The 26,453-nt window shown below is 41.7% G+C and overlaps 1 protein-coding gene and 1 pseudogene across 3 annotated transcripts in view; both read left to right on the forward strand.

The window, feature by feature from the left end:
* DTNBP1 (dystrobrevin binding protein 1) overlaps window positions 1-26,453 on the forward strand; it is a 144,633-nt gene that overhangs the window by 106,223 nt on the left and 11,957 nt on the right. For 2 of the 3 annotated variants that reach the window (XM_006091759.3, XM_014458395.2), the window contains exon 8: window positions 25,044-25,196. The exons of the other annotated variant lie outside the window; for it this stretch is intronic. In XM_006091759.3, the coding sequence (XP_006091821.1) occupies window positions 25,044-25,196 (153 nt within the window). The remainder of the gene's footprint in view (window positions 1-25,043; window positions 25,197-26,453) is intronic. 3 annotated transcript variants of the gene reach the window in all.
* LOC102417930 lies at window positions 16,693-20,742 on the forward strand (annotated as a pseudogene).

Consider the following 26,453-nt stretch of genomic DNA (forward strand, 5'->3'; position numbering starts at 1 on the left):
ATTTTAGTTTTAAAAGATGAAGTGTGGAAGATCTTTTCTATCATTTTCTCAGAGTGCCCTTTCGTTGACTCCATGAATTAATAGAAGGAAATTACTATTTTTCAAAGGATTTCCAATAAATCTAATTTCTTTTATCTTTTAAAATACAACAGAAAGCACTGTGATTTCTAGACTAATGGTGAGAAGTGTCTTTCTCAGAAAACTAGCACATACTATTTTTACTAAGTGCTTTCTATCCTGTGAAATTAAATTGATACCTGACAACATATTTTCTTTTTACATTTTTCTGAAGTACACAGGAGAATCAAAGGTTTCTCTTGGTTTAAGTTATAGAGAAAGAGAGGTAATGAAATGCTACTATAGAGAAAGAAAAATAGAACATGATGTTGAAATCCCTTTGCTGGATCACTTTATCTTCTTTTTTTTTCTTTCAATGTTTTTATTGATTTCAGAGAAAAAGGAAAAGAGAGGGAGAGAGAGATAGAAACATTGAGGAAGGAGAAACATTAACCTTTATTGGCTGCCTCTTGCACACTCCCTAATGGGGATTGAGCCCACAATCCAGGCATATGCCCTGACTGGGAATCGAACTGTGACCTCCTGGTTCATGGGTCAGTGTTCAACCACTGAGCCACACTGACAGGGCCACTTTATTTATTTATTTACCTTTAAATATTTTTTTTAGAGAGAGAGTAAAGGAGAGGAAGAGAGAGAGATAAAAACATCAATGAGAGAGAAACATCAACATTGATCAGCTACCTTCTACACACTCTTTAGTGGGGTTCGAGCTACAACTCAGGCATGTATCCTCTTGGTGAATGGGCCAGGCCACTTTAGTGTCTTCATGTCCTGACTGGCAAGTCTAGACCCTTTTGACTGTCAAAATGATGAGATTCTAGTAAAATGGAAAACATTTCATCTCTTGTATATATGTCCATGATCATAAATGAAAGGAATTTGGTGTAGGAAAGGAAATGGGCAAAAAAATGAAAAGATGTAAAAATTAACTATCAGAGGAGAGAATCAAGATGGTGGCATAGGTAAACGCCTGTACTTGCTGCCTCCCACAACCACATCAACAACTAAAATACAAAACAACTATCACCCAGAACCACAGGAAAGCTGGCTGAGTGGAAGTACTACAACTAGAGAAGTAAAGAAGAAAGCACACTGAGACTGGTAGGAGGTGAGGAGGCCCAGAACGGGTTGGTCCGGCACCTGGGTGTTCCTCTTTTTTAATTGGGAGGGAGATTGCCTCTGCGGAAGCTGCCTGGTGGAGCAAGGAGTCCCAGCCCCACACCAGACCCCCAGCCCAGGGTCCCAGAGCTGGGGAAAGAAGTCCCTACGGGTCGGGCTGTAAGAACTATGGACTGTAAAAAGCAGTGCGGATTGGGGCTGAGTGACACACAGGCTGCTGGAGACCCAGCTGCTCCTCTTACAAGGCCGGCACCAGGAACTGAATATACAGGCTCCCACTTCCTGTGAACTCCAGTGCCAGGCGAGGCTCTTGGGGACCCAGACACATACAGGGAGAAACTGGACTGTCTGGCATCGGGGCAGGAACTCGGGGGTGGCTTTCTTCCAGACGGAGGTGCTCACAGCGATCATTGTTGCTGTGCTGGGACCTCCCTGTTGCAGGGCTGACTGGCAGCCATTTCTGTTTGCTCCACCCTGGAGATTCCCTGAGACTCTGCACCACCCAATTTACAACCCCACCCAAGCTATGCACAGCAACTTTTGCATATGAATGGTTTGTCCTTTCTCAGGCAAAAACCTGTCAAACAAGCTGCAGCTGGATCAGGGAGCTCCAAAGCTATCAATAAAAGGCCTGAGACCAGCACCAGCCTGCCTTGCTTCACAGCTGGGCCTTGCATGGACACTTCCAAACCCTATACAAAGAAGAGGAATCTGCAGATCTCTCTGTAGCTCCTGCTGGGTGGCCCCAGGAAGTGGCTGACTTTGCATCTCCCTGGAGACCCAAGAGCCAGTGTACCCTGTGGTGAGGATAAGACCATACCAGATTATAACTCTATGCATCCAAAAGCGACACACTCAAGGGGCAGACTCAGTGAGCACCAAAGCTCCACTGAAGCAAGTCTTGCCCCATAAGGGTGTCTCCTGCACAGCAGCTCTCCCACTGTAGTAGCAGCCAGTCCCCATAGCCAATTGGCCTGGAGATCAATTCCTCCCAGTGACACCAACAGCAATCAAGGCTCAACTACAACAAAACTGTGCACACAGCCCACAAAGGGGTGCACCAAGAGTGTCCACCTCAGGTGATTTGGGAGGCTGAGCCACTGGGCCCTATAGGACACCTACTACACAAGGCCACTCTATCAACTCAAGGAGACTTAGCAGCTACCTAATACATAGAAACAAACAAAGGGAAGCAGCCAAAATGCGGAGAAAAAGAAACATGTCACAATTGAAAGAAATGGAAGAAAGCAAACTACTGGAGTTCAAAACCACGGTTTTAAGGTTACTCAAGAATCTTCTAGAAACCTTTGAGGAACTTAGTGAGACTTTCAAGGATCTTAGTGAGCATGCCAAAAAAATGGAAAAGGACCAGTCAGAAATTAAGCATACACTGACTGAAATAAAGAATAATATATAGGGATTCAACAGTAGATTAGAGGATCCCGAGAATCAAATCAATTATTTGAAATACCAGGAAGCAAAAAACACCCAACCAGAAGAGCAAAAAGAAAAAAGAATCCAAAAATATGAAGATAGTGTAAGGAGCCTCTGGGACAACTTCAAGCATACCAACATCTGAATTATGGGGGTGCCAGAAGAAGAGAGATAACAAGATATTGAAAACCTATTTGAAGAAATAATGACAGAAAACTTCACCTACCTGGTGAAAGAAATAGACTTACAAGTCCAGGAAGTGCAGAGAACCCCAAACAAGAGGAATCCAAAGAGGACCACACCAAGACACATCATAATTAAAATGCCAAGGGCAAAAGACAAAGAGAGAATCTTAAAAGCAGCAAGAGAAAAACAGTTAGTTACTGACAAGGCAGTGCCCATATGACTGTCAGCTGATTTCTCAACAGAAACTATGCAGGCCAGAAGGGAGTGGCAAGAAATATTCAAAGTGATGAATAGCAAGAACCTACAACCAAGAATATTCTACCCAGCAAAGTTATCATTTAGAATTGAAGGTCAGATAGAGAGCTTCACAGACAAGAAAAAGCTAAAGGAGTACATCACCACCAAACCAGTATTATATGAAATGCTGAAGGGTATTCTTTAAGAAGAGGAAGAAGAAAAAGATAAAGATAAAAAATATGAACAACAAAGTGACAACAAATACATATCTATCAACAAGTGAATCTAAAAATCAAATGAATAAAAAATCTGATGAACAGAATAAACTGGTGAATGGAATAGAATCAGGGGCATGGAAATGGAACAGACTGACGATTCTCAGAGGGAAGGGGGTGTGGGGCGGTGTGAGAAGAGTTTAGACAAAGATCTTATATGCATGTATGCATTACCTATGGACACAGACAATAGGGTGGTGAGAGCCTGGGGTGGGGTGGGAACTGGGTGGAGGGGAGTTATGGGAGGAAAAAGAGGGACATCTGTAATAATCTCAACAATCAAGATTAACTGGAAAAAAATTAACTATCAGACATCTGGGCCTGTTTCTAAGTGATCCACATGGATTTACTTTTTATAAGTAAACTAGTAGCCCGGTGCACGAAATTCGTGCACTGGGGTAGGGGGGGAAAGGGGCCCCTCAGTCTGCCTGCACCCTCTCCAATCTGAGACCCCTCAGGGAATATCTGACTGCCTGTTTGTGCCCACACTTTTAACAGATAACAGCTCCATTGTTGTTTATTCTCATGCTTAAAACCATTGGAATTAGTAGGTATTCAAAGTGTGTATACATTTTGGGGAGACACCCTGTATATCTCTAGTCAGCGGTAAAGAAACCAACGGCAGATTTAGAACCCCCAGACAGGGAACTTCGCTCACTCCCCACATGTCTCCCCACTTCACTTTCCACCTTCGTGGGCAGCGGGAGAATCAACATTTTCCCTCATTAATTCGGAAAAGCACGTCCTGTCACCCGCTGCCTGGCAGGAGTGCGCTAGGCCCCAAGCAAGCGAGGCTCAGTCAGGGCAGCCTTCACTCATGGGTGCTGGCACCCAAAGTGCACATTCCTTCTCTGCAGTCGCCCCGACTATCCCACTGTTTCACTAAGAGGATGGAATTCCTCTCCGCCTCTGGGTTCTTGATCTTAAACGCTGATCGAAGGCACCTCAGCGAGGGCCGCCCGCACCCACCAGGTGTGTCTGTCTGCACCTGCTCCCGCCTCAGCACCTGCATTAGCCCCACAGAGGTGATCTCGTTGCTGCACTGGCATCCTCCAGGAACAGGGCGTCACCACTCCGCCCTCTCACTGTCATCTCACAGGTGCCCACCCTCAGCACCCAGAACACCCAGACACTCTCCAAAGGATGTGAGCGCATCAGAGGGGATGTGTGCACATCCTGTGGGGGTGTTAGGCATGCTGGGGTTGATGGAAGTGCGGCGGAGAGTCAGGGGGCGGGGGACTTGTGCACACCTTGGTCTGTGACTTTTGCAGGCGTGCAAGGGTGACAGTGTGCTGGGGGAGTGTGCTGGGGGATGTTCGCATGCAAGTGGGGGAGGAGAGGATGTGCACACTGGAGGTCTGTGGCTTTGCAGATCAGCAAACCCCCGTGGTGCGGCCAGGAGGACATCAATCTGGCCCGCCACGGTGGCTGTCCCTGTGATCCTGCACCTTCTGGGCCAGGAGGTGGGACTTGCACAGCCACTCCTGGGCGCTGATGGCCTGCAGGCTCCGCTTGGCGCGCTCACGGCTGCCACCGCAGCCATGTGGGGAGTACAGCCCGCTCTCTGGCAGCCCGCCTCCCCTGTCCAGAGGCTCTCTGCGTGCTGCCCACAGGCCTGGAGTGGCCTGGGCAGGGCCAGAAGCCAGTGCACGCTGCTCACCTGCCCGGAGTGACTGGGGCTGGGTGGAAGCCAGGCATCCTGCCCTGCCCAATCCTGGCCGCTCCGCCCCTGTGCGCGCTGCCATCCTGCCTCTCCAGGTCAGGGGTCCGGTCCCGGGTCCCGGGTTCTGCGGGCAGACTCGCGCCCTGCCGCCCGCCTCTCCGGGTCAGGGGTCCGGGTCCCTGGTCCTGCGGGCAGCCTCGCGCGCTGCCACCCCACCTCGCTGGGTTGCGGATCCGGGCCCAGTCCCGTGGGCAGTGTCGTGGGCTGCCAGCCCCGCCTTCAGTATGCAAATTAGCCGCCATCTTTGTTGGCGGTTAATTTGCATATCGCGCTGATTAGCCAATGGGAGTCGTAGCGAAGGTACGGTCAATTACCCTTTTTGTCTATTATTAGATAGTATTTGAGAAATGGCATAGCCAAAGGTCACCTGTTGCCAAGATCATTGTCATTAATTCCCTTGAGCATGAAGAATAAACAGTTGTTTCTTTGCATATAATAAGGACATTGAAAGGTCTAACACAATTTATGCCAAGATGCTAATCAAATCACCTCTCTGGAATATTATGTGGTTCTGTCTTACCTGAATTTAAAACAGAGTATATATGTTATATAGTGCCATCTTACATAATGTGAAGTTTGTGTTTTTAAGTGTTTAACAATCTTGTATCTTTAACCAGGGCCTTAGTTTATATACTAACATATTTAAAGTACATGCAAATACAGCAGGGTGGTTGTCCAGATATGTTACAAACCGTCTCATAGAGAAACCAGTGGGTATTTCCTAAATACTATGCCTTCTTACTCCTGTCTCATAATTAGTCAACAATTTGCTTATTTCACAGTCACTTTTGCATTCCTACTTGTGCCTAGAACAGTGGAAGACCACTTAGTGAGGAAACAACTTATATCTGGAGACCTTCATTCTAAGGAAAAATGACATTTGAAGAGTTCATGAAAAGGACACAGTTTTCAAAACAATATGGGTCTTATTTTAGCTTAGCTTGTGAGTTATACTTTTCTTTTACAACTAAATAGACTTCTTATATATGAACTGCTGTAATTTTAATTGAGTGCATATAAGGGAATTCCCATAATCTCGTATATGGAGGATGAACTTTTTATGGAATGGATAAATATCCTTATAAGGTTTATGCTATTCGGAATAAACCTCTCTATATTCTTTCAGTTTCTCTGGCTGCTTTCAGTTGTTGTCAACCCTAAGGAAAGGTATACTGCATCATTTTGTAAATATCAGTTTTGGGGAGTGATTCAGAGGCTATATTTTGTTGATCATTTGGGGATGATTGATTATTTATAGAATGCTGTTTTAATGCTTTATACGTTTCTCAGCCAACTTTTCCCAAAGTCCTTGGGTAAGGGCATTTTTGTACTAAAATGAATCTTGTTAAGCTCAGGTGTTTTTAATGTGTACTGCACTAATTATATGGATCAATTTGACATCATTGTCCACTGTCAGTCTCTAAAAGCCTGTTATAGCCACTTCCCACTCCCACTTTTAGCCTTGATGATTATACATTTGTTCTCAGCTCACATAGTGGCATGCCAGTGTTTCCTGTCAGCCACACTGCTGTTTCCTGAACTGTGTGCTGTTCACCTTCTGCATTGCTGCATCTTGAACATCTGGCTGGTTGTGACTGCCTTGTGCAACTGGTGTTTCCCTTCTCCTGGACATTTGGTACTTATTGTGCAGGCTCCAGTTCATTCATCAGACTTGTGCTGAGCACATTACAGTCATTAAAGGCCAAGTTGAAAGTGTAGGGAAGGAAAGGCTTTCTCCTCTGCTTAGGTTTAGTTCTAAGGCCCTGAAAATTACACTGACAAAAGACAGTGTAATTAACAGGAGAAAAAGCATACAAATTTTATTTGATGTTGATATTTTAATTTTTACATGAACACAGGCCTTCACAGAAAAGAAGTGAAGACCCAAAGCAGCAATTAGACCTGGGGTCTCATATACCATTTTAACAAAGGGTGATAAATTATGGAGAAGTAACTAGACAAAGGAAGCAGGGTGGTTGGGGCTTTAGGGGTGATATATGGGAAATAATGATATTTAGTAAGATTTGTCATGTGGACTCAAGTTTGGTGCCTTCTGTGTTGATGAATCATTCCCAATGATTAAGTCACCATCCTGTTCCTATAATGGAGAGGGAGACACCTTTACTAGTGGAATTTTATACTTCCTTTACAAAGGGAAATGTAGACCCTGATTTTAGACAGAAAAGGAAGGGCAAAGAGCTTTTCCTGCACCTGCTGTGGCTGAGTGGCCTTCAGCTCAAAATAATTCTAAAGCCAAAGTGGCATATTTTGGGGTGCATATCCTTGTCCCCTTTAAAAGATGTAGTGTCTATTCCCAAGGAACTTAGTGTCTGGTGGAGTGACAGAGGGCAAGCATGTGGCGCAGTACCAATGTATCTGTTACAGTGGGAGCATGGACGAAAGAGAGCCTACAACTACCTGTGTTTGTCCGAGGAGGATGAGCAGTTGAGCTGAGACCTGGAGGATGCACAGAGGTTCACTGAGTGCAGGTCTCTGAGCAAAGGGCAAGCACACTCACAAAGTTGGGGCATGGGAAGAGAGCTTGGTTTGTATGAGGTACCATATGATGATGGTTGTCATTTGTTAACTGGGGAAGCAGTTTCTTGGGGAAAGTTCCTGAATAGTGGTTTAGTTTCGAAGCTGTTCTTACACATATCTTCACTGCCCTTAATGTAGTTGAAGAGCCAGGAGAAAACAGGAAGAGCAGAGGATTAAAAAAAACACACATACACCTATGGGCACAATTTTGAATCAGGAATAGTGTATTTCCTCTTGTCTTTTTCACTTGTGGTCCCTCTTTCTGCCAGGCATTATACCTTCATGGCCAGAGTCCCTACTGAGGCCCCCACCACAGTTGCCCTCTCCTTTCCCACTGCTCCTTTTTCTAAAATCATCTGTCTGTCTACCCATTTCTACCCCAATCTCTACAGCATTAATCTGAGAGAAGTATTAGGGAGAAAGTAAGCATAAAGTAATACACATTAAATTTTGAATGTGAAAAATTTCTCAAAACTCCCAAATATAGTATTCTAATTGCTTAAAAGGGATATGTTAAAACATATAAATCTCTAACTGGTGAAATTTTAGGAAATAGGACAAAGCGAAGGGAGAATATTCAAGATACTCAGCATGCTGCCTCACATACTGACATTCCCATGCTAGTCCCTTTTTCATGCAGCCTCTTTATCTGCTTCTGGACCGGTGGATCTACTCAGGGACCATCTCATCCCCATCTCATTAATTAGCTGGATGTGAGGAGGGACTTGTGGTGGAAGGAGGGAGGGGACCAAGGCAGCCATTCATACTACTGTTTTATTCATAAGCCACTCATTATAAGCCTTCAACAGGTTGTCATTGAAAATGATAAATCCCCATTTTTAAAACATCTTTTGGAAATAATGAGATTTCCAACAGATACCAGATTTCAAGCATGCTGAGATTTGACTGTCACTGAACATTTTAAAGACAGTATTCCCAACTTGTGGCATGAAGACATTTACTAGTATAACAAGAGGCCCTTGCATCCAAAAGCATGTTGAGCTCTGTGTCTTATGTGAGAAAGAAATATTCTGTATTGAAAATATATGCAGTATTCTGTTTTACATGTGTGTAACTGTTATGGGACATAAACTTCAGAGTAATTTTAAAAGTGCGACTGATGCCTGGCCGGTGTCACTCAGTGGTTGAGCATCAACCACCAATGGTTGTGCCTCGACCTATGAACCAAGAGCTCGTCTGTTTGATTCCCGGTCAGAGCATATGCCCAGGTTTCAGGCTTGGTATCATTGTGGGGTGTCCAGGGGGCAGCTGCTCGATGTTTCTCTCTCATTAATGTTTCTATCTCTCTCTCCCTCTCTCCCTCTCTTTTAAAAATCAATAAAAACTTTTTAAAAGTGCTATTGAGTTCATAATAGATTTTTGTCATGTATATAGTCTCAGTAAATTGTCAATAAAAGTATACCCACTCTTAAACTTGAATAGGTTTGAAACTATTGTTTTAGATTGTAATTTTGGACTACTTAATTTGGAATCATAGCAACATAAGTAAAAAACAAAACAAACGTCTTTAAAAGTGGTGATTTTGGATATTGAGTGTTTTTAAAGTCTAAAGAAATCTAACATCTAAAGTTATTTTATTAACACTGAAAATCATTATGCTAATTTGTAATGTTAAACTAAACATGAGTTTGCTTTCTGAGCGTTCCATGGAGGATCTCAGGGAACTGTCTGCCCAAGCACTTAAGTTCTCTCACCTCAGACAGGAACAGTTCTTGAAGTAGAAATGGAATTGGCAAAGCCCCATTTTGAGCCCCTGCCCAAAATGATTAAGAGAGCAATTCCTCACTTAGCTTTATTCCTTGCGCTTTAAAGGCTTTTGGATTCTGTAGTGTCCTAATAAAATGCAGATGTTCCAGGGAAATAGTAAACCTCAAAACACAGAATCTTGGCTCTGAAGAGCTGGAAGGGTCTTATCCTGTAAAAACTTTTCACAGAGCTTAGTGGACAGCCAGCTGAGTATAAAATGCTGGGGTGAAAGGTAATGCAACCTACTGCGGGCAGGACAATTCGCTCCAAGAGGAGGCCCAAGGGAGCCAGGGGGCCAGAGGGAGCAGGGTGGGGTGCTAGGATGAGTCCATCCACCCCACTGTTTGCCCACACCCAGCTGCATGTTTCTGAACTTTCTATTCAGATCCCTTTCAAAAGAAAAAAGTCATTTTCGTTCAGGTAGAAATGCTCAAGTTATAGACTTTCAGATGCAGTCCTTTGACACATTCTTTGGAGTCAAACATAAATTGTAAGTGGTATTTTCTCTGACTGCATTTTATTTTTTATCTGACGCAGGAGAAAGCAGCCAAAGCTTTCCCCCCACTCCGATAGTGAGAGTAATCTCAGGGGATTGCTTTAGTTCACATTTGTCAGATGGTCACTTGTTCCTGAATAAGATATGGAAATATAAATTTTTAATAATTAATGAATACCAAGGGCATGTACCTTGGTTGCAGGCACATCCCCAGTAGGGGGTGTGCAGGAGGCAGCTGATCCATGTTTCTCTCTCATCGATGTTTCTAACTCTCTATCCTCTCCCTTTCTCACTGTAAAAAAATAAATAAAATATATTAAAAAATTAAAAACAAACAAACAAAAAAAATAAAAAAATAATTAATGAATACCTAAACTTAGTATCCGCGTTTTTCTCATGATTGAAAAAACCCATACTATATAGGCTTCAACACCAGGCCCAGTCACTATGAGTTGTGTGTGTTTGTTTTTTTAATATAATTGTACATTGCCTCATTTTTAGATTTTAGATGTTATTACCTTCTTTCTTTTATTTTTTTTTCTCCCACTCCTCCAACTCTCTAGAAATGCATGTGACTTTAGCTTTTTGAAATGTTTCAAGATTCTTTTATAAATAGGAGCCAGTCTAAGTCACTGGTAGATCTGAGAATTGTCTTACTGAGCAAATTCCATTGACACCACTATTGTACTTAACTCCAAATGTTAGGAGCAAGGGGATGCTTTTAGTTTTTGTATCCTTATGTTTTCTGTTGACAAAAAAAAAAGTCATTTCTTCCTTCCAAATGTTAGATATTGGAAGAACTTGTAGTCTTGAGTTTAGAATTTAGGAATAGAAAATACTGATACAAAACCTAGGGGTAATCTTAACCCATGAACAGATTTTTTAATGTGTCAAAGGACTGCATCTGAATGTGTCAGAGGACTGCATCTGAAAGTCTATAACTTGAGGATTTCTACCTGAACAAAAATGACTTTTTTCTTTTAAAAGGGATATGCCATGAATCCATAGCAAATGGAGCTTTTCTAAATCTTTTTAAAATGTTGCATAACGAGCATGTTAGGTTTCCAAGGATGGAAAGTTTCTGGTTAATACAAACCTTTTATCTACCATTTAGTCTGTCAAAAATTACCAATTTTCAAAGCAGTAGAATGTCTTATATAAGTTTCTAATTCAGAAAGTTTTAAAATCTTTTAATGCCTTAGGTTATCATTTGATTAACTATTTAAACTGGTGAAGCTCAAAAATTTTGATTAATAAAAATTTCTGGTTGTAAAAATTCCAGTTAATAAAAGATTTTACTATAGTATTGCTACATTAAAGTGGTATTTTAGGTTGTGAACAAATGAGCTATAAGGAATTATAGGCACATAGTAAGCATGCTTATTAAATGTACTGAATGATTAAATGCATGAATGGTATCACATAAGAATAAATAGAGAAATACATTCATACATTGAATATTTTTAAGTAATGAATTATTTAAGTTTGTAACATCACTAAAATCAAGAAAGTGTTGAATATGTCAAAATACATCTTATGGTTATTGGGGAATATTTTGTGTATTTATAGAATCATCTGCTTATTTGAATTTTTAATTCTAAAGCCATATGATAACATTACAAAAAGTTATACCATTGAAAGCTAACAACCATCCACAATCTCACCGAATTAATGAAACTATATTTTCAGGAGTGCTTACTAGTTCTTCTTCTTATGAGTTACACATATCTGTCTTTTTATTCTTCTTTAACTTACTGTCATAAATATCTTGGTCATATTTATTGATAGCTACATTATGGTTCATCAAGTGGATGTGTCATTTAATGCAGAATGAGCTTCTTTATGTAGCTATCTCTTTTTTCTTGGATTATGTAATTAGCACATATCTTCAGAAGAGGCAGTATTAGGTAAAAGTATATGGATTTTTTAGTGGGTTTTGATACATGATATCAAATTACTTTCAAAGGGTCTTTTGACAATTTTTACTATCACTAATAGAGTATCTCACCTTACTCTTGTTATTATTGTTTATATATTGGCCAATATATAATTGGCCAAAAATGTTAGTTCATTTTTGGTAACATATAGGGCTGAACATTTTTTCTTTTCTGTGAATTATCTGTTTTTTTTCTATAGAAAGGATATTATTCGAGTCTTAATTTTTTCCAACCGTTTGCTTCAAAATAATAGTCTTTTGCCACTTGTGCTGTTTTTTTTAATCTGTCATTTCCCTTTCCATTGTATTTTTTTAAACATGCAAGATTAGTGTTTGTGTTACATAAGATCTGTTGATCTTTGATAATCTCTTCAATAGCATGGAAGATCCTTCTGTTGGTAACTTTAAAGATTTAATTTGTTTTTTAAAAAATTTGCTCATATTTTATTTTATTTTATTTTTTTAAATATATGTTATTGATTTTTTACAGAAAGGAAGGGAGAGGGATAGAGAGTCAGAAACATCGATGAGAGAGAAACATTGATCAGCTGCCTCCTGCACCCCCCCCCCCCCCCCTGGGGATGGGCTCCCAACCAAGGTTCACGCCCTTGACTGGAATCGAACCTGGGACCCTTCAGACTGCAGGCCAACGTTCTATCCACTGAGCCAAACCAGTCAGGCATCATATTTTATTTTTGATGCTCAATTATTTAATTTATCTGGTATGCTTTTAAATTTATTTTATAAAATTGGCCAGTTTTTACAATACCATTTATTACTTTGTCATTTGTTCTGATATTTCCTTTCAGTTTAACATATGGTTGAATCTGTTTGGGGGATATTTCATTTTAATGATCTACCTATCTCTTCTTGTTTTCCATGATCTTTTAATTATTATTTTATGAAGTGTTTTAATATCTGGTAAGGCTAGGCTGCCCACTCCTCTAGCTTTAAAAAAAATATATCATCAAAGTTGTGATATCAGGATTACTGATATCACATTCTTTTCCATACCCCAAGGTCTTTGAAAAGTTGAAAAGAATTTCAGTTTTTTCATCAGATTTTTATATTTAACACTTTCAATTCTTTTGTTAATTTCTGTCGTATGTATAATTTTGATTCACATTATTTATTTTGTTGATGTTTCAAAGTGTGTTAGCATGTATTTGAGCAAAGTTTTCCTCAGTCATTTTGGGGTCCCTGGCTGGATCTAAAAATTAAACTGACAAATTAACAGGACAAAAGCATACAAATTTATGTAATATAAGTTTATGTGACATGGGGGCCTTCATAAGGAAATGAAGACCTGAAGAAACAGACCTGTGTATTGTTATGGGAGGTTGGATGGAGAATGCATAGTAGTGGAGGATGCCACAGGTGAAGGGGTATAAGGTGAGTGTAGAAAACTGGGTGGGCTTGGGGGAGGGGAGAGACTTAACAAGGTCCTTGTGCTTGGATTCTTCTCAGAGTCCCTCAGTTTTGGGGTAAAGATGCTCCTCTCCTCCGGGTATGAGGATCCCCTGTTTCAGGGGAGAAAGGTTGCAGGAAGGAAGGAGTAATCTTGATTCTGCCATTTTCTCAGATTCCTTCAGCGTAAAATCTTCAGTATTCCAGGGTGCCATATTTTGGTATGGCATGTTCTGAACACCATTATTCATCACATTTTTACATCTCTTCTGCATCTGTGTTGGCATACTGTCTCTCATATCTCACTTTGGGTGTGTTTACTTTTTTCTCTTAGGTTTTATTTTCCAGAATTTTATCTATTAGTTTAAATACAAATGCAATTTTATATTGTTTACATGAATGTCTAACTAAAAATGATTGGAAACCCTCTTTATGTTGTTTCTGGAAATGGAAAGGATGAGAACATACCCTTGGTTAGAGCTGGGGTTCAGGACAAAAAAAATCTATCTGATCACCTCGTTTTTGTCTGCTGCTGTAAAAGCCACTGAGCCATTGAGCAGGGACTTAAGGGGTTCCACAGAATGGGATAGAGTTGCTGTGGAGGGAGCCCACCTAGGGTGCTTGTCTGTCAACAGTAAAGATGACCACAGGTCATGCTTGTTTGTGATTATGCATTCCGTTGTTGCTGAAGATTTTCCTTTTTAGATGATTTTGTTGATATTTTTAAGAGAGTTAAGGAGAGGCCATTTCTGTCATTTCTGTGAATTGTGCCAGCTCCCCATCTTACGTTTCTTTCATTATTCATTCTATAAATATTTGTACAAAGTAAAAATCTGAAGTGGGTGCACAGTTATAGTTCACCTCGAGCAGTGGTTCTGATCCTTGGACCCCGCAGCATCGGCATCACCTGGGAGCTGGTTAGAAATGCACATTCTCTGTCCCCCCAGTACTGAATCAGATATGCTGGGCATGGGGCCCAGCAGTCTATGTTCGTCAGCCGTTGAGGTGATTTTGATGCCACTAAAGGTTGAGACCACTGGCCTACTTTCTTTATTTATAACCCCTTTGAATGAATTCTTTAATAGCAGGTTTGTACTGATTTTCCAGAATCTTTCATGCAGTAATAAAAAAAATATATCTTGGGAGTTTGAAAGGATTCCTATAGAGATCTAAACCTCTTCTCTTCTCCCTCTTCCAAATAATTGTTATTGAGTAGGTCACAGTACCCTAAGTAAAATTCAGGGAAATTTCAGATGTGACGTAAAACTTTTAGGAAATTGGCTGTTGTCTAAATATCCATAACACAGAGCTTCTAGCCTGAAATTTTTTAGTCTTACAGGAAAAAAAAAAAAAGGAAACCACCCAAAACATGGGGTAACACTTCATAATTTATACAGCATTTTTATGTATTGTTTCTGGAAAAAGTACCTTCTGTCAACATATCACAGAATAGCACTTTCAAATGGAGTTGAACCAGTCCTTGGCCTGTGTGACTCATCCTATCCATTTGGTTATCTGTCGATCCCTGCAGGAAGTACAGCAGTCTCCATGCTACCTGAGCTCATTCAAGGCCACTAAGCTCTGCTGCCAACTTCCCACCTTTAGCCTTGAACACGTTCAAAGATCATGAAGCCTCTGCCCACAGATTGAGTGCATTTCTCACTTATCCATTAACCTTAAGCTAATCATCCTTTAAGCAATAAAATGACCAGGAAAAGGAATACAAAAATACCTTCAGGTTTTTGTTAATAGTTACATTTAAATTTTTTTGAAATATCACTGTCAAATTCAAAAGGTCCTAAATTCCTTACTGCTAATCTGATGTTCATATAATTTTACCAAAACATAGACAGGATTTGGGATTACCTCTTCCTTTCTCAATGAAAAGTTAATAAAAATAGAAATGTAGTATTTAAGAACTGGACATGATCTTCTTATGGATATCATCCAGCACCCCCTCCTTCCCCCTTAACCAATGGGCATTCGAGGCTAGAGACCCACAGCTACACCAGGTCATCTGGGCTGCCTTATCCCTGCCAGAAAAGATAAGGTACAGTTCAGCATTTCTGTCTTACTCTCTTCAGTAAACCTTGTACACATTGTGTTTCTGCAGTATCAATATGCTAATATTCTAGATAGTGGTCATTTCCTTCAGGGTAATTGACAGAAATTTTTAAAGTGTTCCAGAAGTTTAGATATTAGAATAGTGTTTGTTTCCTGTGACATGGGTTTAGGAAACAGCTGTTCAGTAGCTGCTCAGAACTTGGTGACGACGTCTCCTGAGGAGTTGCCATGAGCTCTTTGTTGTTTAAAAGTTATTTATTCTGACTGCCTGCAATTATTCTAAACCACCACACTTTAGGTAAGGACCATCCTTTCTTAGTTGCATGTAAAGGAAATAAAATAAGTACCATTTGGTTCTTGAGAAATGTGTGTAAGGGTTATTTGTGTGTGTGCATGTATGTGTGTTGGAGGAGGGTGAAGAAAACTTCTGTAAAAAGTCATTTCACTTTCTTTTTAGAAATGTGTTTATTTTAGCATGCTCAGGAGAATTAATTTTTGAAATACCAATTCTGAGGAATAAGGGCTCTATAATACTTTAGAATACTCATAGAAATAATATATGGTATAAAGTAATTTTAAGTCTGTCGTAGAGAGTAATTATTCATGAAAGCTAAATAGAAAACCTTTAAAAACTGTGGAATCCTAGGGCACAGAAGTTGATATTTTAAAAATCTATATATAAAAACCCCAATTCTAGAAAAATGTTTTAGTGTATCTTTTTGGTCCGATCTGAGACAGCTTGTATTCATTTTTTAAGGTGGGAGCAAGAGGTTGTGTAGACTTTAAAAATGGTTGAGTTTGTATTATTTTGAAAACTAACGTAAGGAAGAAATAAAACATAGCTGTTAAATATAGTACAAGTGCAGAATTAGTGGGTTTTAAAATGAAGGAAATCTTGTTGCATTGTATATTTTTTCATTGTCTAACAAGTCCTCAGTTCCTGAATAGAATTTTTTAAATTAAATGTTTTACTATGTCCAAATGTAAAGAAAAGTAAAGTTATGGAAAAAAGAGAAATATCTCAAGGAACTAAAAGTACCTTTAGAAAAGAAGCAATAATTAAAATATATAAGAGGAAGTTGAAACTTGTTTCTAACAGACACACACTCTGGGGAAAAGAAGGGAGATAGGTAACAGATTCCTTGAATTACAGTTAGTAAGTCTCACCAGGTGCTGGCAGAGTGGGGGCACCCAGACAGGCATGGTGACGGGGATAGGAAATGGAACAGCCACTCCGAAAAAGAGTTTGGCTGTTCCTTTCCAAACCAAACAATGCACTTATCATATGACCCAGGAATTGCATTCTTGCACATTTATCTCAGAGAAAGGACTTATTTTCATTCATGAACTAATATACTAATGTTCATAGCAGCTTTATTCAGAATAGCCGATAGTGAATGAATGGTTAAACAAACTGTGGCACATCTATACCATGAAATTCTATTTAGCAAGAAAAAGGAACAAATTGTTAGTGCATGCAACAACTTGGATGACCCTCAAGGAAATTTTGGTGAGTGAAAAAATGAAAGGGTATACACTTCATGATTCTATGTATGTAAAATGTGTGAAATAACATCCTATATAATAATCCTATATAATAAAAGGGTAATATACAAATCAACTGAACGGCAGAACCACTGGTCATTATGACGTGCATTGACCACCAGGGGGCAGACACTCAACGCAGGAGCTGCCCCGTGGTGGTCAGTGCGCTCCCATAGGGCTCATGGCTGGTGAGCGCAGCTGGGGTGGCAGGAGCCTGTCCCGCCTCCACAGCAGCGCTAAGGATGTCCGACTGCGAGAGAGTGCAGGCTGGGCTGAGGGACCCCCCCTCCCTCGAGTGCATGAATTTTGTGCACCGGGCCTCTAGTAATTATAGATTTGGAGAATAGGTTAGTGGTTAGGGAAAGGAGGGTATGGTTACAAGAAGGTGATCTGGGCAACTAAGATAGTACAGTTGAATGTCTTGATTGTGGTTGTTACACAAGACTGTACATAAAACATCCGAGGGCTCCCCTGCCTGGCCCCCAAACACACACAATGCATGTGTGACTAGTGAAGTCTGACTAAGCGCTGTGGAATGCACCAGTGTCAGTTGTTTGGATTTTGATATTGTACCATCTTGTTTATACATAACATTGTGGAAGTTCAGGGTGGATGCACAGGACTACCCTATACATTTTTTTTACAATATCCTCTGAACTTGTAATTGTTTCAAAGAAAAAAGTTAAAAACAGCAATTCTTCCAGTGATAAAAAAAAAAAAGATTGAATATAGTAATTTCATCTAGTTCACGGAAAACAGAAAACCTGATGTATGTACACCCAAATGTTAAGTTGTGGTCATTTATTTTTGGTGATTTCAGAGGACTTTTAAAAATTCTACCGCACTAACAGATTTTGGTATTGTCTTTTAGAGGTCCTGTAGTTTGACAGCTGGTTAACAGTTAAGTTTTTATCAAAAACAGTTTGGAAAGTATTTGCTTATTATTTGTATTTAGAAATTTGTTTAGAAATTTACAGAGATTTTACATTTCTGCCTTGATCATGTCATATGTATCTTAGTATCACAGAAGTCATACTCTCCTACTCTCCAACAGTATAAAAACATCTGAACTCTAATATTTAAATCATAGGTTTTAAATTTATCCTTAGTCTGTTATTTATCTTGAATGAAAAGTTCTCTTAATCTTTAATATTATGAAAAGATTACCAAAATTTTTCTTAACTCATATTTAAATTTTATTGTTTCTCTTTTAACATTGAAGAGGTTCTCACTAACTCTTCTGCTGGAGAGGGTTATCCTGGTTTTCCTCACATCACCTGTGCCCTTCCTCCCAGCAGCTGCGGGCCATTTTCAGGCCTAACACCTCACTGTCTTTTGCTACTTAGAGCAGTGGTGTTAAAGGCTTAGCTGTGGAATAGGTTGAAATGGTTCCTAAAATGAGCCTGATGGATTTTAAAAACTATTTCATGTATTTTGTGGGACCCTTGTGCCCTATTAAAATTTATAATTGAGAATTGATTATGCCATCTTCACTGGTAATGGGATTTTGTTGTTGTTTTGAGTAATTTATCCATTTGAAATTGGTAGTGGTTGCTAAAGTGGAAGTTGCAGTCAGATAAAACTTGAGCAATGATCTGGAGTTGAAATAAAAGAGAAACAGACCTGGGTTGATAATGGAATTAAATGATCACTCCTGACTCCTGGTAGAAAAACTACTGCAATTCTTTCATGTTTTTTTTTTTTTAATCTTAAGGCTATGTTTTGCAGTTGTATAATTCTTTGTGTTTGTTTTGCTTTCCCCAGTATAATAAATGACATCGTAAATGCAAACAAGGCATCATTTTTCCTTGTAGAAGATGTCCATAATTTGTATTTTTCTAGAGTCATTCTAAATTCACATGCTACTCACCCTCTAGATTTGAAATATTCCCTCAGATGTTCTTCCATCATTTTGCTATTCCCAAATGTGGTTGTTTCTTGGTGAAAACTGGGCTGGTGATTCCAGGACAAACAGCAGAATTAGAACATCCTGGTGCAGGCGTGCGGCTGAGGGTGAATCTTCCCGGCTGCTGAGCGCGGCAGTGGTTCCGCCTTTGCTCTGTGCTCTTCCTCCAAGGCCTGAGCGTGGAGCTGGAGTGTGACTTCACCGTCAGTCTCGCTCAGTGGCAGCTCTGAGGTGCAAGGAGCTCTGGAACAGTGTGCGCCCATATAGGGCAACTGAAGTATTTCAAACAAGTGTGTGAAGTGCTTTAAAACTTAAAACAATTGTTTTCTTCCTTTTTAAACAGATGTTATTTTGTTTCCTAATCCAAACCTCCCCTTTTGTGAGGTTGAGACATGATTAGAGTTCATTCCCAGACTAAAAACCTAAGATAAAAAACCATAGGACTGGTTGAGGTCAGAATCTGGCAGGTGCGGTGACTCCTGGCCCACCACCCTAGAGTGGAAGGCCCAGTCCTGCTCCGATTTAAAATGAGTTAAAGAGGGTCACCTGGGTGAGGTACAGGGCCTGAGAGAGAAGGGGCTGCTTTGGCGTTGGCTGCGCTGTGGGCCTCACCATTCAGGCCTCACACGAGGTCTGCAGTTTCCTGAACCCAGCAGCCATCTATGCCAATAATGAGATCAGCCTGCATGATGTCGAGGTCTATGGCTTCAACTATGACTACATGCTGGCCCAGTACGCAGACTCACTGCATCCAGAGATGTTCAGTGCCGCCTGGGACATCCTGATTGAGTACTGCAAGTACCCAGAGGGCATTTGGAAGTATGACTACAATCCCAGCTTTGCTATCCGTGGCCTCCACTATGACATTCAGAAGAGCCTTTTGATGAAGATTGTTGCCTTCCCTTATGTGCAACTGGGAACGGCCTAAAGGGGCCTGCAACCTGTGCCAGATGAGGAGGTGATCGACCTGTATGGGGGAACCCAGCACATCCCACCCTACCAGATGAGCGACTTCTATGGCAAGGGTCTCTCCATCAAGCAGTTCATGGACATCTTCTTGCTGCCACAGATGCCACTGCTCTCCTGCGTGGTGGGTCACTTCTTGGGCCATGGCCTGGAGTTTGACCAAGCGCACCTCTACAAGGATGTAATGGATGCCATTTGAGATGTGCACGTGAAAGGCCTGAGGTACCAGTGGATTGAGCGGGACATGGAGAAGTACATCCTGAGAGGGGATGAGACATTCACTGTCCTGAGCCGCCTGGTGGACCATGGGAAACAGTTGTTCCTCATCACCAACAGCCCTTTCAGTTTCGTGGACAAGGGGATGCGGCACATAGTGGGTCCTGACTGGCGCCAGCTGTTTGATGTGGTCATCATACAGGCGGACAAGCCCAGCTTCTTCACCGACCTGCGCAAGCCTTTCAGAAAATGTGATGAGAAGGGCTCGCTCCAATGGGACCACATCACTAGCTTGGAAAAGGGCAAGATCTATCGGCAGGGAAACCTGTTTGACTTCCTGTGTCCCACAGAATGGCACGGCTCCTGTATGCTCTACTTTAGAGACTACCTCTTCAGTGACCTGGAGGACCTCATGCTGTGACACGGCTGGTGCACAGGTGCCATCATCCCTGAGCTGGAGTGTGAGATCCGCATCATCTACACGGAGCAGTACATGCACTCGCTAATGTGGCAGCAGGTACTCCCGGGGCTGCTGCAGCACATGCAGACCTACCAGGATGCCGAGTCATGGCAGGTGCTGGCTTTCTCGATGAAGGAGCGGCAGGAGTTGAGGTGTATCACCAAGGCCCTGTTCAACACTCAGTTTGGGAGCATATTCCACACTTTCACAACCCCACCTACTTCTCAAGGTGCCTCATGCGCTTCCCTGATCTGGCCTCCCTCAGCTGCCTGCTCAACTACTGCATGGACTTCACCTTGTACCCGTGCCGTCTGCCCCTGCAGCAGGAGGCGCCACTCCTGGATGGACTAGCTCTGCACCGGCTGCATGAAGACACCCTTCCTCAGTGACATGGCCCACATCCGCTGCGGACACCTTTATCGTCGATAACAGGCCCCAGCCCTCCTGCCCCGCCCACTCTGGGCAGCATCTGTCCAGATGGGCAATAAAGTGATCTCGCTCCCAAAAACAAAAACAGTAGGACTTACAATTGAGAAACATGAGAGAACTGAACTGAAGCAGAAGTCTTGAGAAGAATGGAAGTTTCCAAGTTACATAAGTATATTTTATAGAAAATCTTAATTCAATTCAAACAGCATATTCTTTCATGAAAATCCCTCTGATGCTTTCTACATGGATCTTTGTTTTGGAGCTGCTTATTTTGGAATTGTCTTTTAAAAGGTTATTTGGCCTGTGTGTGCAGTGTTTGAAGCATACCTAATCTGCTTCAGGGCTGGCTATCGCCTGCACGTGAGGCGTGTAGCAGGCAGGCTGCCGGCTGAAGGGAGACAAAGGGAAAGCCGTCCTCTCAGTCCTCTTCTTTCTGCTCTTGGGAGCACACTCTGATATTCCTTGCATATTTATTAAGGGCACCGAGAGGTAACTAACTCTGAAGTGTCTGGTTCCTGGTAATGCTTCATATCATTTCCTTTTTAAGAATCTGCTGTTTTAAATAGTGCTGATATTAACATTAGCTGTCAGCTATTGGTCAGTGCTGTGTGTCTGGTGATTCACATGTGTTACCTCATGTAATTCTGCCAACAATCTTATGAAATAGGTCTTTTTACCTTTCCTCTACAGAGGAGGAAGTTGAGACACAGAGAAATTAAGTTAATTCTAGCCAGTAATAGATGTCTGGCCTGGGCTTCTCTGGAAGCAGAGCCCGAGATGAGGATTTTGCTGCAGGAAGTTTGTTTGGGAGGTGATCCCAGGAAGCAGGAGCAAGAGAGCAGAGAGAGCGAGCAAGGAAGAAAGTTAATAAAGGGATGGATTATTCAAGTTGCTGCCACAGCCGAGGGTCTGCAGCTCTACCAGGACCTCTGAGTTGTGTTCAGATGACTTCTAGAGTCATCCACCCAAAGGATGGGAGACTGTGCTGTGGTACACTGACTTCTGTCAGCCTTCGGGTGAAAGCCGCCTTCATTCCCCAGAACTTGTTATTGTGGCTTTTCCGTTCCAGGATTCAGAGAATAGTCCGACCAGAAAGTCATATAGGTACACAGGCATGGCCTTGTGGTGGGGCCTGTGGGCATATGAAGGAGGTCCCACAGAGCTGCCTTCCAGAGTTGCAGCTGAAATCGGAGGTAGGCTGAGGGAGGGATGTGGTGTGAGGCACCAGAAGCGCCTGCTAAAAGGGATAAGACCCCAGCCCCACTGACTGATTCAGAACCTATGCTCTTTTCAGGTTACATCTCCCTGTAAACAAAGATATGAGGTGCGTGTATAAGTTAGGGTGGTGTGGAAATATAGAATGCACATTATCAGTCTTATACATAGAATTACATGTCCTTGGGAAGATTTACTTTCCTGTTGTTTTGCTTTGGTTAATGATAAACTTGTATTTCTTGCATGTATGTAGATTACAATAGAAGAATGCCCAGAATATTCTAAGTATTGGATACTATGACCAGTTTGGAATAAAAATATATTCCATTATTGAGTTTTTAAGATACATCATGCCTACAGGATTTTATAAAACTCAGAGTTGTGAAGTGTGATGTTGAGTGTGGGTGTAAGGCAATGACTAAGGCAGATCAGCCATATGGAGCTTGCCGATCATTGTACATACTGCTATGGTGTGTTTTTTGTTGTTTAAAAAATTTTCTTGGTAGCATCCTAGAGTTTTTCATTGAGATATAATCGATATATAACATTGTGTAAGTTTAAGGTGTACAACATATTGAATTGTTGTATTTATATATTGCAATATAAATACCACTGTAGAGTTAGCAACACCTCCATCACTTCACATAATTATCCTATATAATAAAAGACTAATATGCAAATTGACTGAATGGCCAAATGACCAGTCACTGTGACACGCACTGACCACCAGGGGGCAGATGCTCAATGCAGGAGCTGCCCTCTGGTGGTCAGGGCGCTCCCACAGGGGGAGCGCTGCTCAACCAGAAGCTGGGCTCAAGGCTGGCAAGTGCAGCAGCAATGGCGGGAGCCTCTCCAACCTCTGTGGCAGTGCTAAGGATGTCTGCTGGCTTAGGCCTGCTCCCCGCTGTCAGTCGGACATCCCCCGAGGGCTTCTGGACTGGGAGAGGGCACAGGGACCACCCCCCCTCCAGTGCACGAATTTCATGCACTGGGCCTCTAGTCTTTTATAACACAATATTGTTGACCATCATCACAGTGCTGTGCATTAGGTCCCCAGGACTTACTCATCTTCTAACTGCAAATCTATACCTTTTGACCAACATTTCCCCCATTCCCCCACCACCCAGCCCCTGGTAACCACCAGTCTACTTTGTTTCTAAGAGTAGATTTTTTAGATTCTACATATAAGTGATATCATACAATATTTGTCTTTGTCTGACTTATCTCAGTAAAGTGCCTCAAGACCCATCCATGGGTTGTCGCAGATGGTAGGATTTCCTTCTTCCTCATGCTGACTGATACTACGTTGTGTATAAACACATCTTCATTATCCATTCATCCAGTGACACTCAGGCTCTCTCTGTGCCTTGGCTACTGTGAATAATGCAGTCAACATGGGGGTGCAGATATCTTTTAAATATCCCCTTTTTTGGGATTGTCAAGGGCGGGGGGCGGGGAGGACACATATGTAATACCCTTTGTAATACTTTTAGCAATAAAAAAATAAAAAATAAAAAATAAATAAATATAAATAAATAAATATCCCCTTTTTATTTCCTTTGGCTAAATACCCAGAAGTGGGGTGGCTGGATCATATAGTAGATCTATTTTTAATTTTTTGAGGAACCTTCATATTGTTTTCCATAGTGGCTGCACCAATTTACAGTACCACCAAGAACGTACAAACATTCCCTTTTCTTCACATCCTTGCCAACTTATTTCTTGTCTTTTTTGATAACCATTCTAACAGGTGTGAGGTGATATTTCATTATGGTTTTGATTTGCCTGTCCCTGATGATTAGTGATGTTGAATATCTTACCTTGTACCTGTTGGCCATTTGTATGTCTTCTTTGGAAAAATGTCTATTCAGATCCTCTATGCATTTTAATTAGGTTTTTTGTTTTTGTTTTTTTGAGTTCTAATATCCCAAAGTTGTTGACACTCTCCAGAGATGAGCCTGAGGGGAGAGTGTTTTGGGTAAAATTATTTTACCGTGTTTTGGGCCCTATGTTTATCCCAGGACAGTAAGGTAGCTGAGACTTTGTTCTCCTGCCAAACTCATCCAAGCACGGTGTCTGCCACAGGGTAGGTGTTGCACAGTATTTGTTTAAGGTAAAGAACTCAAGTTGTTCTCTCTTCCATTCTCCAGCTAGTCAGATTTGGGCAGGGCTCATTTGGAGTATCCTATACTGCTGCAGAATGAATCACTACAACCACAGCTTAAAACAGCACAAATTAGCTCATAGTCTATAGGTCAGAAGTCAGGGTCTGGTGTGACGACTAGGTTCTCTGCTCAGGGTCTCCCAGGCTGAAACGGGTGTCAGCCAGGCTGAGGTTTGTTTTCTTACTTCCTCAGCCCTGCCTTGAAGGATCACTGCTCATTTTAATTATACAATTCTTTCACATTATTTCATTTAAGTTCCACATTCATATTGGATTAATATTTCTGTCCTAAATTTTCAGATGAGTAATGTATGCTTCAGAAAGGTTAACTGACTTTGATTGCACAGTTAATAAACAGCAAAGCCTTTTCTACTAGTCCACAATGGCTATATTGTTGCTCTTTAAGAAACATTGAGTCCTTCCTGTGGCCCGGCTCTGAGCGAGGTGATAAGATATTAAAAGGAATAACATGATCACAGTTCTCCAGGAAGTCCAAGTCTTTACTGGTTGTACTGTGATGCATGTGAGCTACAGAAGTTTGCTCACAATGTTGTGGAAACCACAGGATGGAGCACAAATTCTACTTGAGTTGAGGGATTAACTGAGAAGTCAGTCTTGAAAGACGAACATCTCTTCTGGGGAGAGTGGGAGATGTGGGTGGGAAGGTCATTCCAGGCAGAGGAACAGCATGAGCAAAGGTGGCAGGAACAGTGCAGCCGACTGGGAGGGAGGAGTGATTGTATTGCAGTCAGGACACCCTCCAGAGTTTGAGAAGCAGAGTTTGACACTATCAGCTTAGAGGGTAGATGTGAGTAGGTATTTATACCCACTTTCTATCTCAGTTTCTTTTCAACTCTGACCCAAATTATTCTGTTTCCTTAGCGGAACTAGATGCCGAGCACGCCCAGAAGGTCCTGGAAATGGAACACACCCAGCAAATGAAGCTGAAGGAGCGGCAGAAGTTTTTTGAGGAAGCCTTCCAGCAGGACATGGAGCAGTACCTTTCCACAGGCTACCTGCAGATAGAGAGGCGAGGCAAGTGGCGGGCTTCTTGAGTGTGTGCAGATGGTGTCGTGTGCACCCCCGAAGTGGGGTGTGGTGTAAAGTCCTCCAAAATCAGAGTGGATGCAGTATATTTGTCTTGCCATTGTTTTTGCCTCTTTCTATGGTTCTGGGCTTTAGTTGGAGATATTTAGAAAACATAAAATATGTTAGTGAAAAAAAGACAAGAAGCATTACCCATATTATACAACACAGAATAATTCCTAGTACTGTTTTAAAATGGTTCTTTCTAGTCTCTGTGTGTGAGTCTATATAATTGGTATCAAACTGTACATATATCTGGCTTTATATCTACTTTTTCTTAATACTGTGTGGGATCTTTCCCCTGTTATTATTAAAACTTCTTTGAAAGATGTTTTAAAACCTGTATCTTTGTTGTCAGGGTGAATCTAGTTGAACTGTAACTGTGCGTGATGAACATCTAGATGCATGAGTGTTAGGCTGCATCTCATAGCTCCCAAGAGCAAACTGAGTAGCAGAGAAATGAGGTACCAGCTCCTCCATCAGCCTCTCCTTCCCAAGACCTGGGAGTGGTGGGGGCAGCAGGAAGCATTGGGCAGCTTACATTTATCTCTCAGGTGGGCGAGAGGGCTGGAGCAGCCTCCCAGTCCCAGACAGTGTGGAGAAGTGCCCAGAGCTTCCCCGACTACCTGCCTTTCTGTCCCCCTGGGCATCTCACCTCTAGAAACCCCTCTCCTTCCCAGATATCTCTGTGCTGGCTGTGGATGTTGTTCTCTATACAGACCCTCACCACAGCCCCCAGTTTATCTCTGTTACCCTCACTCTGTTCCTGGTCAGTCAGCTCTGTGTCCACCCCAGGAGAGGTTTAAAGAAATCAAAGAACCAGGAAGGAAAATAATGTAGGAAAAACAAAACAGTAATATGTGAATGGTCAGAATGCACTGAAGACTGCATTATCTAGACAATGCTTTTTATTTTTTTTAAATAAATCTTTATTGTTGAAAATATTATATATGTTCCCTTTTTCCCCCCATTGACCCCCTCCAGTCCTCCCTGCCCCTACCCCAGGTCTTCAGCTCCCTATTGTCCGTGTCCATGGGTCATGCATATATACATACAAGGTCTTTGGTTGATTACCTTCCACCCACCCACCTCCCCCACCTTCCCTCTGAGGTTCCACACACTGTTCCATGCTTCCATGTCTCTGGATCCACTCAATTCATCACTTAATTTTGTTACTTAGATTTCACATATGAGTGAGATCATGTG

This window comes from Myotis lucifugus, unplaced genomic scaffold (assembly GCF_000147115.1).
Source record: "Myotis lucifugus unplaced genomic scaffold, Myoluc2.0 scaffold_95, whole genome shotgun sequence".
NCBI lineage: Eukaryota > Metazoa > Chordata > Mammalia > Chiroptera > Vespertilionidae > Myotis > Myotis lucifugus.